Genomic DNA, 17,572 nt, shown 5'->3' with positions numbered 1-17,572 from the left:
ACCGCAGACGTATATAACACTACATGATCTCTGATACACTCCCACGCCACCACTACTATTATTATTATTAAAGAACATTGCTTCTATTACTGTCGCTGCATGGCCTCACAAATGATGTCATCTCTCACAAATGTTTTTATGTCTGGGTGTTGCCCACTCTGGGGAATCCTCTCCATCAGTGGCACAGCAGACTGTTGCACAATAAACCAAGTAGCCATGTCTGGAATTCAGACAGTGGTACAGCAGGGGTGGAATTGGCGCGTAAAGCTTTGATGGATCATACTCTTGGAGTCTATGTAATAAGCTCTGGAAAGAGATAAAGCAGACAAAGATAAAGTACCAGCCAATCAGCTCCTAACTGCCATGTTACAGGCTGAGTTTGAAAATTTACAGTTGAGAACTGGTTGGTTGGTACTTTATCTCTGTCCACTTTATCTCTCTCCAAAGCTTAGTACATAGACCCCTATGTCATAACTGGTAAATAGAATAGTAATGTTATGCACCTGCGCACTGTGCCTTTGTTAGCTAATCTGGCTAGCTGCTACACATTAATAGGTAACCAACCTACAGTATATGAAAACAGAGATATAGTACAGAATATGTGCTGTGGATTGTCATGGTAAGTCTCCACTACGGAGACTTACCAAGGCAATCCACGGGGAGTTGGTTCTTCTGCTCGGTTTGAGCTGCCGCCTTGAGTCGGTCCGTGTACGGTTCTGGGTTCACTTGCTGTCGTAGGCTAACGCGTTTCAACCAATTGCTGGTCTTCTGGGAATTGTGGGTCTTTCTTTCCACATTATTCATGTGATATGAACAATCAGCATAAACATTTGTGTTAAACAATTTGTCAAAACTGAATCATTTATGAAGAAGTAAAGCATTTATATTCTATTATACTATTTGCAGCATTCATCTTTTTTTACACACACTGGGCTGAGCGCAGCACATATTCTGTACTATATAATTGGTAAATAGAGAGTGTAGGTGAGTGGGCAAGTCTTCACATTTCTGCAGCACTCTATAGACCCCCTTCTGTTCACACATGAGCTAGCTCCAGGTTTCTTCCTCTACAGCTGTCTGAGCCACCCCTGATGCCACCACCCCACATTTACACTGCTATCCCTCTGTCCACATGCCTGACATTTTTCCGTATAAATGATTGTAAATTACTGTAAAATCAACTACAGCCTTTATCAAACCATTTTATTTTTTTAATTTGCCTGGCCAGGTTGTTGTGGTATGTGAGGATACTTATGCTGCTAGTGAAGTTATAGTAATCATTTCAAAAAATTACCGAAACCCCATTGGTCCCCCTCTTTTTGCGTAATGGTGGACTTTGGCTACTATGGGATGATTTTGGGCATAACCCAATCTACTGCTTGAGGCACAGGCTGCAGAACAGTGTAGAAGAAAAGGAGTGCAGTCTCAACATAAAAAAACAAAACATTCCAAGGTGTGTATATAATAGCTAGGGGCAGCAAGTTACATGTAAATCAAAGGGTTTTTTTTTCGGAGGGAGTATTGGGGTTGTTGTGCAGTCTCATAGCAACAGCACCCTTTATTAAAGCCATACACATCTGTCACAATCTGAAACTGCCCCTTACACATCAAGAAACTTCAAATGTACCCACATGCATTTTTCAACAAGAAATATATACATTGTTTTTTTGGGGGGATTGCTATACACAGTAAAATGGGCACAGTGGCATCATCCTGTTTGTTTTTTATGATTGCAATCAGAGCATGTGCTCCACCAATAGTTCAATGTTGCTTCTTGTGAGATCATGGAAAACATTCGACATTTAACAAAATAATTATCTAAAGCTCGATTCATTACCAAGGTTTCAACCTACTCGTTAGCAGGCTCTAGAATTATAATCAGAAAAGTTGGGATAAGATACTCAAATAACTGCATTTTGAATCAAGGGGATAAAAAGTAGACTTAGTTTAAGACCTGATCTAGACATTGAATCTTTTTGGTTATCCCAATTCCTAACAGGTCCTTCTAATTTTTGTAATCTGTTCTAACAATATTTTTTTATGTTATTTTTCACATATACAAATTAAGGTTAATATACAGCTTGAACATGCTGATTTTTATTTTAAACCCCTAGTTCTACACTAGTCAGGGGACAGATTACACATTTCCAAAGATTAAACTCACATCATCAGACTTCTTATTTTTGATCTCCCTTAAAACATCTCTTTCTACCCACTGATGTAGCAATGTTGATTTTTTTTTTCCCATTAGTTCTAAAAACCTGTTGGTCAGTTTGTTGGAGCTTTGAGGCTCTCTCTTTCTGGTAAACTATCTATCTGGGTTTGTCTGTACAGTATGACCTCTTCTCGGAACTTGCTGGCATTTTGGTGCATCATCCCTACCGAACTTCCTTTCAATGACAAAATGTCCTTTTTTCTTAAAGGGGCTTTTTCTAAATGTTTACCAAATCTATGTGTAGAGTTCATCCTTGGTTCCTTAACATACCTAGAATCTTAGTTCTGTTACATCTTCGTTCTGTTACAAGTAATGTGCCAACCTCTCACCTGATTATTAGTTATCATCTTCATTACTCTGTGAGTATTTGAGTTTTGCATTAATCTTTCTTAAAATTTATAGCCTTACTCTCACCAATTTCTGGTTTTTAAAAGGTCCTCATTCTGGATTAGCTGTAGCCATGTACAGCAAGTGTCCAAAGCTTTTTCTTTTTTTAAAGGTTCTTTAAATATCTAGACCACGTGGAACTTTTCCACGTATAAAAGGAAGCTATGCCATTATCATCCCATCAAATATGTTTATTTAAACATATTTTTTTTTCTAAACTCTGAAAATTATCAACTGTGTGTTAGTTCCCGTGTGGGTGAATTAACCACAACCTTCACAGGGTTCTAATCAAAAATTCCCATGCCTTCTAAAGACCTTTATGTTCTCAAAATGAGCATTCTAAACATGGACTTTAAGAAAACAAAATATATGGATTAGTTTAGCACAATGATATGCAAAGATCAATATAAACTAGTCAGGAGACAACTTATTTCTAATATAAAGTGGTAGATAGAGTGCAACCAAAGCCTAAACAGAAAATAGTATTATATAGTGCACTCCACTTGTCAGCCTCATCTAATTCTGCTGCTCCTTGTGAGAGGACTCTCCACATTTAATGAAACTATGATACAACTTTGTAGCATGGTACCAAGATTCCAGGCAATCTGATGTAACCCCTTTTACTTTCGGCAACTTGGAGAAAGGAAAGATTTTTTTTTATATCATCCACAATGTGTCTTTCAGTAAGTAAGATGATCGGAAAGAATATGGTCTAATATTTTTCTATATATAACATTACTCAAAAATCTTCTTAATAGATCTTTCAGAATTAAACAGTCTCTTAGATGGACCAAAGAGCTTATTTTCAGATGGATAGGAGAGTATTCCTGTAAGCCAGGTGCCCCCTGGAAGCTCCTCCATAATATATATGAGAAGTTGGGGAGCGATATCCTGGCACCAAAGGCTGCAGCATTAGGTAACTGGGTAGTAGAGTAGAGTTGCCAAGTGTAGCTGTACTGCAATAGTAGAGGAATATAGAGGACCTATGTGAGAATGACAGTGGAGAAATCCTGGCTGCTGCAGTTGAAGGTGAATGGAAGATCTCATGAGGAGAGAAGAGACAACCATGTTATGTAAAAAAAAGTCTGTACAGCCCCTAGATGAAAAGTACTCCCATTGTTGGGGGGGGGAGTTTGGATGAGGGGTGTCACTGCAAGCTGGCAGATGGCCTGATTGTAGCCCTGGTTAAGAGAATCCAAATGCAACAATCCGTATGTGAGAAAAGGGAGAATCCCTGGGAAATTGTTCCTGTAAAGTGACCCCTTATTGGAAGGAGAGAGCCCAATAAGCTGAGAGAGAATCTGATACGTGCCTCTATATGTAAGACCCCAGCAAAGGAAGAGTTGATCACTGCAGAGACAGAAGGAAGAATCCTTGAAACAGGGTGAGTACGAAATCCTGGCAGTCGGGGTCCCGACAGTAAGGAGACCAACAGTGATATAGCAGATGACCAGAATCCTAACAAATATTGGAAATAATTTTCTCCCTACCCCTATTTTATGTAAACTGACAGGTAGACTGCTTTCGAGAGTGTGTTTCCTATGTCGCCCAAAGGTCATCTAGCTTTACGCATGTATCTAGTATCACCCAGGTGCTTGTCCAGCACCTCTTAGAACTCTCCACATGCACCCAGACTAGGGAATTTGAAAAGCACATTTCAGTTTTAAGTAGAAGAGGTAACTATATCTGTATAAATGAATCAACTGCACGTGGCACGCAACATCTAATACAGATCTCTTTCACATACAGTACATACAGTGCCTTGCTAAAGTATTCAGCACCCCCCCCCCCCCCCCCTTGGCTTTTTACCTATTTAATAGTCTAAGTTGGTGAAGTGAAATGAGAATTTTTTTTTTAAATTGGCATGTGCGTATGTATTCACCCCCTTTGCTATGAAGCCCCTTAAAACTTCTGGTGCAACCAATTACCTTCAGACGTCACATAATTTGTGAAATGAAGTCCACCTGTGTGAAATCTAAGTGTCACATGATCTGTTAGTATAGACACACCTTTTCCGAAAGGCCCCAGAGGCTGCAACACCACTAAGCAAGAGGCATCACACCGTGAAGACCAAGGAGCTCTCCAAACAAGTCAGGGACAAAGTTGTTGGGAAGTACAAGTCAGGGTTGGGTTATAAAAAAATATCCAAATCTTTGATGATCCCCTGGAGCACCATCAAATCCATCATCTTCAAATGGAAAGAACATGGTACCACAACAAACCTGCCAAGAGAGGGCCAGCCACCAAAACTCACAGACTGGGCAAGGAGGGCATTAATCAAAGAGGCAGCACAGAGACCAAAGGTAACACTGAAGGAGCTGCAGAGTTCCACAGCAGAGACTGGTGTATCAGCACATGTGACCACAATAAGCCGTACACTCCATAGAGCTGGGCTTTATGGAAGAGTGGCCAGAAAAAAGCCATTACTTAGTGTTAAAAATAAGAAGGCACATTTTTAGTTTGCCAAAAGGCATGTGGACAACTCCTCAAATATATGGAGGAAGGTGTCTGGTCAGATGAGTCCAAAATTTAACTTTTCAGACACCAAGGAAAACGCTATGTCAGGCGCAAACCCAACACATCCCATCACCCTAAGAACAACATCCCCACAGTGAAACATGGTGATGGCAGCATCATGCTGTGGGGATGTTTTTCATCAGCAGGGACTGGGAAACTGTTTCGAGTCGAGGGAAAGATGGATGGTGCTAAATACAGGAATAATCTTGAGCAAACCCTGTTTCAGTATGCTTGTGATTTGAGACTGGGACAGAGTTTCACCCTCCAGCAGGACATTGACCCGAAGCATACTGCTAAAGCAACACTCGAGTGGTTTACGGGAAAACATTTAAATGTGTAGGAATGGCCTAGTCAAAGCCCAGATCGCAATCCAATTGAGAATCTGTGGTCAGACTTGAAGATTGCTGTTCACAAGCGGAAACCATCCAACATGAAGGAGTTGGAGCAGTTTTGCTTTGATGAATGGGCTAAAATCCCAGTGGTAAGCTCATAAAGTACTGACTTTAGGGGGGTGAATAGTTATGCATGCTGAAGTTTTCTGTTATTTTGTCCTATTTGTTGTTTGCTTCACAATAATAAAATATATATATATATATATATATATATATATATATATAAACATTAGTGATGAGCGGATTCGGTTTTACTCGGTTCTCAGAACGGCATCTTATTGGCTCACGGATGTCACGTGTTTTGGATAGACAATAAGATGCCGTTTTGAGAACCGAGTAAAACCGAATCCGCTCACCACCAATATATATATATATATATATATATATATATATATACACATATATATATATATATATATATATATACATATATATCTTCAAAGTTCCAGGTTATGAGGCAACAAAACATGAAAAATGCAAAGTGGGGTGAATACTTTAGCAAGGCACTGTATAAAGCAAACATTACTGTTTCTATAAAATCTCCAGTGAGCCATTTCTCTCTCTAGATCTAGAATACTGTTTCCAAGCAAAGGCACTCACTCTGTTTGAAGTAAAAGAACATTCACCTTTTGCCCTCCACGATAGCTGAAACAGAAACAGTGAGCTGCAGGTGGTACTCAGGGAATAATACACATACACAGGTGTGGGTATAAATATAAACATCAGCTCCTGTATATGTGTATTCATTCCCTGAGTGCCACCTTCAGCTCACAGACAGACAGATATTGAGCTTGCAGAACTCCAACAAGAACTCAAACTGTGTATTATTTCAATAGGTGCCACGGTTCATAAAAAAAATATATAATACACTCACCCTGTCCATGAAATACAGAAATAAATGAAGGGCCGGAACGCACAGTTGTGAAGAGCATCACCCCAGTGAGCGCTGGCCCTTCATTTCTTTCTATATTTTATGGATGCAGAATACATTTGGTACCAATCAGACACATCCCTGATGGTATTTCATGATGGCCAAGTACATGTCTGTATTTCTCAGCACTGGACACCATTAATTCTGACCAAATCCCCAACTCCATATGCTGAAATGTAGCCCCAAACTTTCAAGAAACCGCCACCATGCTGCAATGTTGCCTGCAGACACTCAATATTGTACCATCAGGGATGCAACTAATGGAATAGCATCAGCCAGGGAGAGTCCTATTGGCTCCAAATGTATTCTGCAGCAGGCCAATGAGCCCAAACATACAGCCGATGTCATTAAGAACTATCTTTAGAATAAAGAAGAACAAGGAGTCCTGGATGTGATGATATGGCCCCCACAGAGCCCTGCTCTCAACATCATCGAGTGTCTTGGATTACACGAAAAGAGAAGGATTTGAGCAGAAGATCTGTGGTTAGTTCTCCAAGATGTTTGGAACAACCTCCCTGCAGAGTTCCTTCAAAAACTATGTGCAAGTGTACCTAGAAGAATTGATGCTGTTATACTATTTTGAAGGCAAATATTGATTTTCTTCTGTTCATTCACTTTGCATTTTGTTAATTGATAAAAATAAACGATCAACACTTCTATTTTTGAAAGTATTCTTACTTTGCAGCATATTTTCCACATCTGTTTACATTTTTTGACAGAAGTTGCTGCTGACAGCAATCAGCAGTACAGCAGAAAGCGAGGGGGCACAGCGGGAGACAACAGGAGTCTGGTGAGTGTATGTGGTGCATCTATCAGACAGGTGAGAACCATTCTACAGCGGGACAGTTGATAGATGTAGTGCTGACTGTAGAGCCGATGACCGTCTCACTATAGTATCCTAAGTGTATGACACAGGGACAAAGTCATTTCAATGTGCGGCTAATAGTATTACCAAGTGGCAGCAGAGGGGGACAGCAGAGATAATAGATTGGCAGGAGAGGGACAGGGAGATAGGATAATGGCAAAAAAGGAGGACAGGGGAATTCTAGAGGAATTGCAGGGGTGACTAGGAGAAGTGGCTGGACGCATCTGGAGAATGAAATGCCAGCCACCTATATAGAACTACTTCCTGACTCCCGCTATTGCTGAACTGCTGCTGATTCAGTCTCCTATATATACACGTCTTAAGTGTGGGTACATGAATATGGGTGATCATTTTTACCATCCACAGAGTAATAGCCACACGTTTCATGCACTACCAGATTTGTGGTTTACTTAATCACATTCCACACAGCAGATGCTACATGTGGAAAACTAGATGAATGAAAAGGTGCATTGCGCTCCATCGCAGTGTCATTAGATGTGCCTTGGAGAAGGGCAATAGCGAACAACCTATCGCCAAACATTTTTTTTTTTAGAAGCGCAGCACATCGTAGCTTTACTACGATACAAAATAATCGATCACGTTCCATCCCTAACAAGGGGAGGTGACTGTTTCCGACATAAATTAGAGGCACAGTGGATATTCAGGTTAGATACAATGCCACCAAAGGATCTTAATAAATATCTGCATGACTGGCGGTCACCATACCTACAGCGGGATCCGGGTGGCGGTATGCCGGTGGGAGCGCGAGTGCAACAAGCCCCTTGCAGGCCCAGTGCACTTGCCACACCACAGGTTCTATTCCCACTCTATGGGTGTCGTGGACACCCATGAGTGAGAATAGTCCCTGCTAGTCGGCATGCCGACTGTCGAGATTGTAAGTGGGCGGGATGTAGGGGGAGGTATTGTGACCGCTGGTCACATAACTACTGTGCATCCCGTTTGGGCAGCTGCTATGATGCTTTTTTTGCAATGATCAGCTTATACATAGATGTTGCAGTTTCAAATTTTGCAGCGAATATGAAATACGTATACAGGTTGTGTATCCCTTATCCAAAATGCTCGGGACCAGAGGTATTTTGGATATCGGATTATTCCGTATTTTGGAATAACTGCATACCATAATGAGATATTATGGCGATGGGACCTAAGTCTAAGCACACAATTCATTTATGTTTCATATACACCTTATACACACAGCCTGAAGGTCATTTAATACAATATTTTTTATAAATTTGTGTATTAAACAGAGTTTGTGTACATTGAGCCATCAGAAAACAAAGGTTTTACTATCTCACTCAAAAAATTCTGTATTTCGAAATATTTAGTATTTCGGAATATTTGGATATGGGATACTCAACCTGTACTGTGTCGTTTGCGCAGCACAAAGGAATATATCAGATCTGAATAAGCAACATAAAATACATTAAATAATGCATTTCTGGTCATACAATCAAGTATAAATATTTCTCCTACCTTGGCAGGTAAACTTCCACTTTTTGCTTTTTTACAGCATTAGCCCACTCCTCAATCAGTGATGCTTTGACTAAAGGCTCAAGAGTAGCGAGAGGAACCTCCTGTCTGGACAGCAGAAGCATAAGGCTGAGTTCATCTCCTTCATATGGCATTTCTAAGACTTGATAAACTCCACCAGCCTCATTAGAGCCATCGGTGAACTCCCCTAGAAAACAAATAATAATGACATTTGTACAGGGCGGAGATGACACTGTCCTAAAGGCCCATACACACTGGGCGATTTTGGCCTCAAAATCGTTCATTTTTACCGTTTTGAGCGATTTTGAGGTCAAAGTCGCCCAGTGTGTATGGACCAGCGATGGAAGACTGGAAATGATGCGCGCTCCCGCATCATCGCCAGCGAGGTGCTCGGTCGGCTGGTTTGAGCAGCATGCTTGTAGATGACGATTCATTTTCAAGCCATCAGCGCTCAGTGTGTATGGCCGCGAGTGATGATGGCTGGAGGATGAACTCTTTTCTGCCCGCCGAACCCGCCCTGTATACTCCCCAAGCCCTACCTTCTTCGGCGTCACGGTCCCGCCTGCTCAGCTCCTGCTCCCTCCAGCTACATGCAACGCAGCGGCAGCACGGCCACGGATCAACAGCACGGCACTACATCAAGCAGCCAGTGATATCACTGAAGTGACAGAGGCCAGCAATGTATATGTTCTGGCACCACTGGCCACCAATGTTTATGTATAATATATACATAATATATAAATTGCAGACAGAGTCCCCATTTATATACATTATGGCAGCAGTCCCCCTTTTTACAAATTACAGTAGACAGTCCCCCTTTTTACACATTATGGCAGCATACTCCCCCTTTTTACAATGGCCCATGCTCCCACCCGAAGAATTCAAACCCAGCCCATTATGTAAATAGCATTTATAATGAAAGATTTTCAGCAAAGTCTTTCGCCTCCTGAAAATCTCTTGCTCTTTGGGAAAATAGCTCAGTGTGTATGCACTACTTTGGGTGAAAGTTATATATTTCAGTGTCGTCAGAGTTATCAAAGTCTTTTGAAATGAAAATCTCCTAGTGTGTATGGGCCTTAACAGTTTAGAACAGCCGTGGCCAACCTGTGGCTCTTGAGCCACATGCGGCTTTCTTTATTCAAACGTGGCTCCCGACACTCAGTCACCTGACCACAACAAATCCTGGAAACTGGTGCACTCCAACAAGACACACAGTAGCACTACGACGATTGAAAACGGAGGGAGACAGTTACTGGGCTGTAGTGACACAGAAAGATCCTGGTAGGAGAGAAATAATGTGGGAGCTGGCTGGAGTGACAGAGAAAGATCCTGGTAGGAGAGACATGATGGGGGAGCTGACTGGAGTGACACAGGAGGGTGCTGGCAAGAGTGACACAATGGGGAGCTGGCTGGAGTGACCAAGGAGAATCCTGGCAGAAGAGACACAATGGGGAGCTGAAGTGTATTATGTGAATATGGCTTTTTCAATATATGTAATGTGGATCTGTATTTTTTAATTATTTTATGTGGAAGTGTCTTTTTCAATGTATTTTATGTGGATCTGGCATTTTCATTGTCTTTTATAACAGGGGTGTGGCCTAGCAGGCACAAGGTCACACCCCATTTTTGCACAAACGCCTTTGGCTTGATGTCGGCTCTTTGACGTACCTAACAAGGGCCCTCATTCCGAGTTGTTCGCTCGCTAGCTGCTTTTAGCAGCATTGCACACGCTAAGCCGCCGCCTACTGGGAGTGAATCTTAGCTTAGCAAAATTGCGAACGAAAGATTCTCAAAATTGCGAATAGAAATTTCTAAGCAGTTTCTGAGTAGCTCGACACTTACTCTGCCACTGCGATCAGTACAGTCAGTTTCGTTCCTGGTTTGACGTCACAAACACACCCAGCGTTCGCCCAGACACTCCCCCGTTTCTCCAGCCACTCCCGCATTTTTCCCAGAAACGGCAGCGTTTTTTCACACACTCCCATAAAACGGCCAGTTTCCGCCCAGAAACACCCACTACCTGTCAATCACACTACGATCAGCAGAACGAAGAAAAAACCTCGTAATGCCGTGAGTAAAATACCAAACTTCTTCGCAAATTTACTTGGCGCAGTCGCAGTGCGAACATTGCGTATGCGCAGTAGTTTGCGGAAAATCGCTGCGATGCGATGAAAAAGAACGAGCGAACAACTCGGAATGAGGGCCAAGATTTTTTGGCTCTTTGTCTCTGACTGGTTGGCAACCCCTGGTTTTAGAGGGTGCTGTGCCACTTAATAAAAACCTGTGGTTCTCTGTAAAGGCCCATACACACTGGGCAAATTTTGAGCTGAAAGCAGGTCACTTTTGGTGTTTTGAGCTGCTTTCAGCTCAAAGCTGCCCAGTGTGTATGCCCAAACGATGCGCGGTGAGCGCTGATGCGCGCTCCCGCTTCATCGCTGGCGGCCGCCGTTCATCTGCTGGTATTACCAGTAGATGAACGGCGGGCTGAGCGGCTTTCCGTAGCATCCTGCTATGGAAAACCGCTGACATCGCTGGGCAGGGGGGGGAAAAGCACTCAGTGTGTATGCACTGAGCGATTTTCAGCCAAGCGATATCAGCGATCATCGCTGTGCATACACGCTGGGCAAAAACTCCCAGTGTGTATGGACCTGAAGTTATGTTGCCATTACCTGGAATTTTAAACACAAAAGGAGGAACGCAAAAGCATATAACCACCCCCCTCTCCTCCCAACACAACCGAGCCTAGTTTACACCAAATGAAAGGACACTGTAAATAAAAAATATATATTACTATGGCAACTGATTAAAGGCCTTATGGACAAACACCCCCCCCCCCCCCCCGATTCAATCATATTAATGCACCCTCTTCGCTCCTGGATTCTAATCCTATATAATAAAAGGCTAATGCTGCTCCTAACCTATATGGGGGGAATTCAAGTGTTCTGCACACCAGTGACCACTAGAGCAATTCCAGTGTTGCTTCATTTGGGTGCACGAAGCCGCCAGCGCTGACAGTACGGTTAGGTTGTTACATCATTTTGACGTGCTGGTAACTGGTTAAAATATACCTCATCCAACAAGACAAAATTTTCTTTGGTTTTTTTTGGATTGTTTTTTGTATGTGGGTGTAAAAGGAACACGTCAGACCCACCCAGAACCTGTATGTGCACACTGCAGATGCCAGTACTGTGGCATACAAAATCCATGCATGATGCAGAAAAGTGCATATACTGTAGGCAAAAATAGGAAAACAAGATTTATGGTAAGAAATTACCGTTGTTAAATCTCTTTCTGCGAGGTACACTGGGCTCCACAGGGAATGACATTGGGGTGTAGAGTAGGATCTTGATCCGAGGCACCAACAGGCTCAAAGCTTTGACTGTTCCCAGAATGCATAGCGCCGCCTCCTCTATAACCCCGCCTCCGTGCACAGGAGCTCAGTTTTTGTTAACCAGTCCAATGCAGCAGCAGGCAAAAGAGACGACAACTGTTAGTAGCCACATACACCACATTCTCACGACAGGAGAAAGTGTCAGCGGCTAATGCCATACGAACCCAAAGAGGCTAAGTGCGTCAGGGTGGGCACCCTGTGGAGCCCAGTGTACCTCGCAGAAAGAGATTTAACAATGGTAAGTTCTCACCATAAATCTCGTTTTCTGCTGCGGGGTACACTGGGCTCCACAGGGAATGACATTGGCGATGTCCTAAAGCAGTTCCTTATTGGAGGGGATGCACTGTAGCGGGCACAAGAACCCGGCGTCCAAAGGAAGCATCCTGGGAGGCGGAAGTATCGAAGGCATAAAACCTTATGAACGTGTTCACTGAGGACCACGTAGCCGCCTTGCACAATTGTTCAAGGGTCGCACCACGGCAGGCCGCCCAAGAAGGTCCAACCGACCGAGTAGAATGGGCCTTAATGGTAGCAGGAGCTGGAAGGCCAGCCTGTACATAAGTATGTGCAATCACCATTCTAATCCATCTGGCCAGGGTCTGCTTGTGGGCAGGCCAGCCACGTTTGTGAAAACCAAACAGAACAAAGAGAATCCGACTTCCTGATGGAGGCAGTTCTCTTCACATAGATATGGAGAGCCCGTACCACATCTAAAGACCGCTCTTTGGAAGACAATTCAAGAGAGGCAAAGGCCGGAACCACAATCTCCTAATTAAGGTGGAAAGAAGACACCACCTTTAGGTAGGAACCTGGGAAGTGTTCTAAGAACTGCACGATCATGGTGAAAAAATAAGATTTTAAACCTACCGGTAAATCTTTTTCTCCTAGTCCGTAGAGGATGCTGGGGACTCCGTAAGGACCATGGGGTATAGACCGGCTCCGCAGGAGGCATGGGCACTATAAAGAACTTTTAGTATGGGTGTGCACTGGCTCCTCCCTCCATGCCCCTTCCCCAGACCTCAATTAGAGAACTGTGCCCAGAGGAGATGGACAATATGCGGAAAGGATTTTGTTAATCTAAGGGCAAGATTCATACCAGCCCACACCAGTCATACCATATAACCTGGAATACACGCAACCAGCTAACAGTATGAACCAAAAAAACAGTATCAGTCAAAGACCGATTCCCACTGTAACATAACCCTTATGAAAGCAACAACTATATACAAGTCTTGCAGATGCAGTCCGCACTGGGACGGGCGCCCGGCATCCTCTACGGACTAGGAGAAAAAGATTTACCGGTAGGTTTAAAATCTTATTTTCTCTTACGTCCTAGAGGATGCTGGGGACTCCGTAAGGACCATGGAGATTATACCAAAGCTCCCAACCGGGAGGGAGAGTGCAGATGACTCTGCAGCACCGACTGAGCAAACGCAAGGTCCTCATCAGCCAGGGTATCAAACTTGTAGAATTTAGTAAAACTGTTTGAACCCGACCAAGTAGCTGCTCGGCAAAGCTGTAATGCCGAGACGCCTCAGGCAGCCGCCCAAGAAGAACCCACCTTCCTAGTGGAATGGGCCTTTACCGAATTTGGTTCCGGCAATCCAGCCGTCGAATGAGCCTGCTGAATCGTGTTACAGATCCAGTTAGCAATAGTCTGCTTAGAAGCAGGAGTGCCAAACTTGTTGGCTGCATACAGGACAAACAGAGCCTCTGTTTTCCTAACCCTAGCCGTCCTGGCTACATAAATCTTTAAGGCCCTGACTACATCCAGGGACTTGGAGTCCTCCCAGTCCCTCGTAGCCACAGGCACCACAATAGGTTGGTTCATATGAAATGAAGAAACCACCTTAGGCAAAAAATGAGGACGTGTCCTCAACTCTGCTCTATCCACATGGAAAATCAACTAGGGGCTCTTGTGGGACAAGGCCGCCAATTCGGACACTGCCTTGCAGATGCCAAGGCCAATAACATGACCACCTTCCACGTGAGAAATTTTAATTCCACTGTTTGAAGAGGTTCAAACCAGTGAGATTTCAGGAAACTTAACACCACGTTAAGGTCCCACGGTGCCACTGGAGGCACTCCCTTCACAAACGTCTGGACTTCTGGGAGAGAAGCCAATTCCCTCTGAAAGAATATAGATAGGGCCGAAATCTGTACCTTAATGGAGCCTAATTTCAGGCCCATATCCACTCCTGTCTGTAGAAAGTGGAGAAACCGGCCCAGATGGAAATCTTCCGTAGGAGCATTCTTGGCTTCACACCAAGATACATACTTCCTCCAGATACGGTGATAATGCTTTGCCGTCACCTCCTTCCTAGCCTTTATCAGAGTAGGGATAACTTCCTCCGGAATACCTTTCCCAGCTAGGATTCGGTGTTCAACTGCCATGCCGTCAAACGTAACCGCGGTAAGTATTGGAACACGCAGGGCCCCTGCTGTAACAGGTCCTCCCTGAGAGGAAGAGGCCATGGATCTTCTGTGAGCATTTCCTGAAGATCTGAGTACCAGGCCCTTCGAGGCCAATCTGGGACAATGAGTATTGTCTGCACTCTTCTTTGTCTTATGATCTTCAATATTTTTGAGATGAGAGGAAGAGGAGGAAATACATAGACCGACCGAAACACCCATGGTGTCACGAGGGCGTCTACTGCTACTGCCTGAGGGTCCCGAGACCTGGCACAATACCTCCGAAGCTTTTTGTTGAGGCGTGACGCCATCATATCCATTTGAGGAATTCCCCAAAGACTTGTTATCTCTGCAAAAACTTCTTGATGAAGTCCCCACTCTCCCGGATGGAGATCGTGTTTGCTGAGGAAGTCTGCTTCCCAGTTGTCCACTCCCGGAATGAAGACAGCTGACAGAGCGCTTACGTGACTTTCCGCCCAGCGAAGAATCCTGGCGGCTTCCGCCATTGTCACTCTGCTCCTTGTCCCGCCTTGGCGGTTTACATGAGCCACGGCTGTGACGTTGTTTTGATTGAATCAGAACCGGTAGGTCGCGAAGAAGATTCTCCGCTAGTCGTAGGCCGTTGTATATGGCCCACAGTTCCAGTATGTTGATGTGTAGACAATCCTCCTGGCTTGACCATAGTCCATGAAAATTTCTTCCTTGTGTGACTGCTCCCCATCCTCGGAGGCTCGAGTCCATGGTCACCAGAACCCAGTCTTGAATGCCGAATCTGCGACCCTCTAGAAGGTGAGCACTCTGCAGCCACCACAGGAAAGACACCCTGGCCCTGGGGGACAGGGTTATTTTCTGATGTATTTGTAGATGGGACCAGGACCACTTGTCCAGAAGGTCCCACTGAAAAGTCCTTGCATGAAACCTGCCGAAGGAGATGGCCTCGTAGGCTGCCACCATTTCCCCCAGAACTCGAGTGCATTGATGAACAGATACTCTTTTTGGTTTTAGCAGGTCTCTGACCATGTTCTGGAGATCCTGGGCTTTTTCCAATGGGAGAAAAACCCTTTTTTGTTCCGTGTCCAGAATCATGCCTAGGAATGATAGCAGAGTCGTTGGAACCAATTGTGACTTTGGCAGATTCAGAATCCAACCGTGCTGTTGCAGCACTTTTAGGGAGAGTGACACGCTCTTCAGCAACTGGTCTCTCGATCTCGCCTTTATCAGGAGATCGTCCAAGTATGGGATAATTATGACTCCCTGCCTGCGCAGGAGCACCATCATCTCTGCTAATACCTTGGTGAAAATCCTCGGGGCCGTGGAAAGCCCAAACGGCAACGTCTGAAACTGGTAATGACAGTCCTGTACAGCGAATCTCAGGTACTCCTGATGAGGGGGGTATATGGGGACATGAAGGTATGCATCCTTTATGTCCAGTGACACCATCAAATCCCCCCCCTTCCAGGCTGGATATTACAGCTCGGAGCGATTCCATCTTGAATTTGAACTTTTTCAAGTACAGGTGTAGCGATTTTAGATTTAAAATGGGTCTGACCGAACCATCCGGCTTCGGGACCACAAACAGGGTTGAACAATACCCTTTTCCCTGTTGGACCAGGGGAACCTTGACCACCACTTGCTGTTGACACAGCTTTTGAATCGCAGCTAACACTACATCCCTCTCCGGGGGTGAATCTGGCAAGGCCGACTTGAAAAATCGGCGAGGGGGCACCTCTTCGAATTCCAGCCTGTAGCCTTGGGAAACAATTTCCATCACCCAAGGATCCACGTCTGAAAGAATCCAGAGCTGGCTGAAAAGTCGAAGGCGCCCCCCCACTGGTGCAGACTCCCTTAGGGGAGCCCCAGCGTCATGCGGTGGATTTTGTAGAAGCCGGGGAGGACTTCTGCTCCTGGGAACTAGCCGAAGCAGGTGTTCTCTTTCCTCTACCCTTACCTCTTGCAAGGAAGGAGGAGCCCCGACCTCTTCTTGATTTATGCGACCGAAAGGATTGCATCTGATACTGTGGAGTTTTCTTTTGCTGTTGGGGAACAAAAGGTAAAAAGGTAGATTTACCCACGGTAGCTGTGGCAACCAGGTCCGCGAGCCCCTCCCCAAACAACACTTCACCCTTGTAAGGTAAAACCTCCATATGCTTCTTCGAGTCTGCATCACCCGTCCATTGGCGGGTCCATAGAGCTCGTCTAGCAGAAATAGCCATGGCATTGGCGCTGGAACCCAGCAGCCCAACGTCTCTTTGTGCGTCCCTCATATATAAGACTGCGTCTTTAATGTTGGCTAAGGTTAATAAAATGGTATCCTTGTCTAGGGTATCAAGGTCAGCTGACAGGGGACGTTTTTGAGACCCAGAAGGGCCCTGTGACCCAGTCCAATCCGTGGATTGACTCCCTGCTTTCTCCCTGGACTCTGCTTTGTCCAGTCTTTTATGTAATGAGGCCACACTTGCATTTAACATATGCCACATGTCCATCCAATCATGAGTCGGCGTTGCCGACGGAGACACACCACACATCTGCTCCACCACCTCCTCCTTGGACGAGCCTTCCGCTTCAGACATGTCGACACACACGTACCGACACCCCCCCACACACAGGGATATATCTATAAGGGGACAATTCCCCAACAAGGCCTTTTGGGGAGACAGAGAGAGAGTATGCCAGCACACACCCAGCACCAACCTGACACTGGAATAACCCAGATAGTGCTTTTTATATATATAATCAATGTTATACACTCACTGCACCTTAAACATGCCCCCCCCCCCTCTTTTCAGCCCTCTGTCACCGAGTTCAGCAGGGGAGAGTCCGGGGAGCCAGCTTCTCTGCAGCGTTCTGTGGAGAAAATGGCGCTGTTAGTGCTGAGGGATCAAGCTCCGCCCCCTCCAGCGGCGGGCTTCGGTCCCGCTTCAATATTCAAAAAGTGGCGGGGGATCTTTTC

At 44.7% G+C, this 17,572-nt stretch overlaps 1 protein-coding gene across 3 annotated transcripts in view; it reads right to left on the bottom strand.

Moving 5' to 3' along the window:
- Positions 1–17,572, bottom strand: part of SERPINI1 (serpin family I member 1) — a 164,984-nt gene that overhangs the window by 22,453 nt on the left and 124,959 nt on the right. For all 3 annotated transcript variants that reach the window (XM_063916193.1, XM_063916194.1, XM_063916192.1), the window contains one exon: positions 8,802–9,006. In XM_063916193.1, coding sequence (XP_063772263.1) covers positions 8,802–9,006 — 205 coding nt within the window. The remainder of the gene's footprint in view (positions 1–8,801; positions 9,007–17,572) is intronic.

The sequence above is a fragment of the Pseudophryne corroboree genome, chromosome 4 (assembly GCF_028390025.1).
Source record: "Pseudophryne corroboree isolate aPseCor3 chromosome 4, aPseCor3.hap2, whole genome shotgun sequence".
NCBI classification, from domain to species: Eukaryota; Metazoa; Chordata; class Amphibia; order Anura; family Myobatrachidae; genus Pseudophryne; species Pseudophryne corroboree.
This window is presented reverse-complemented; position numbering and strand designations above follow the sequence as displayed.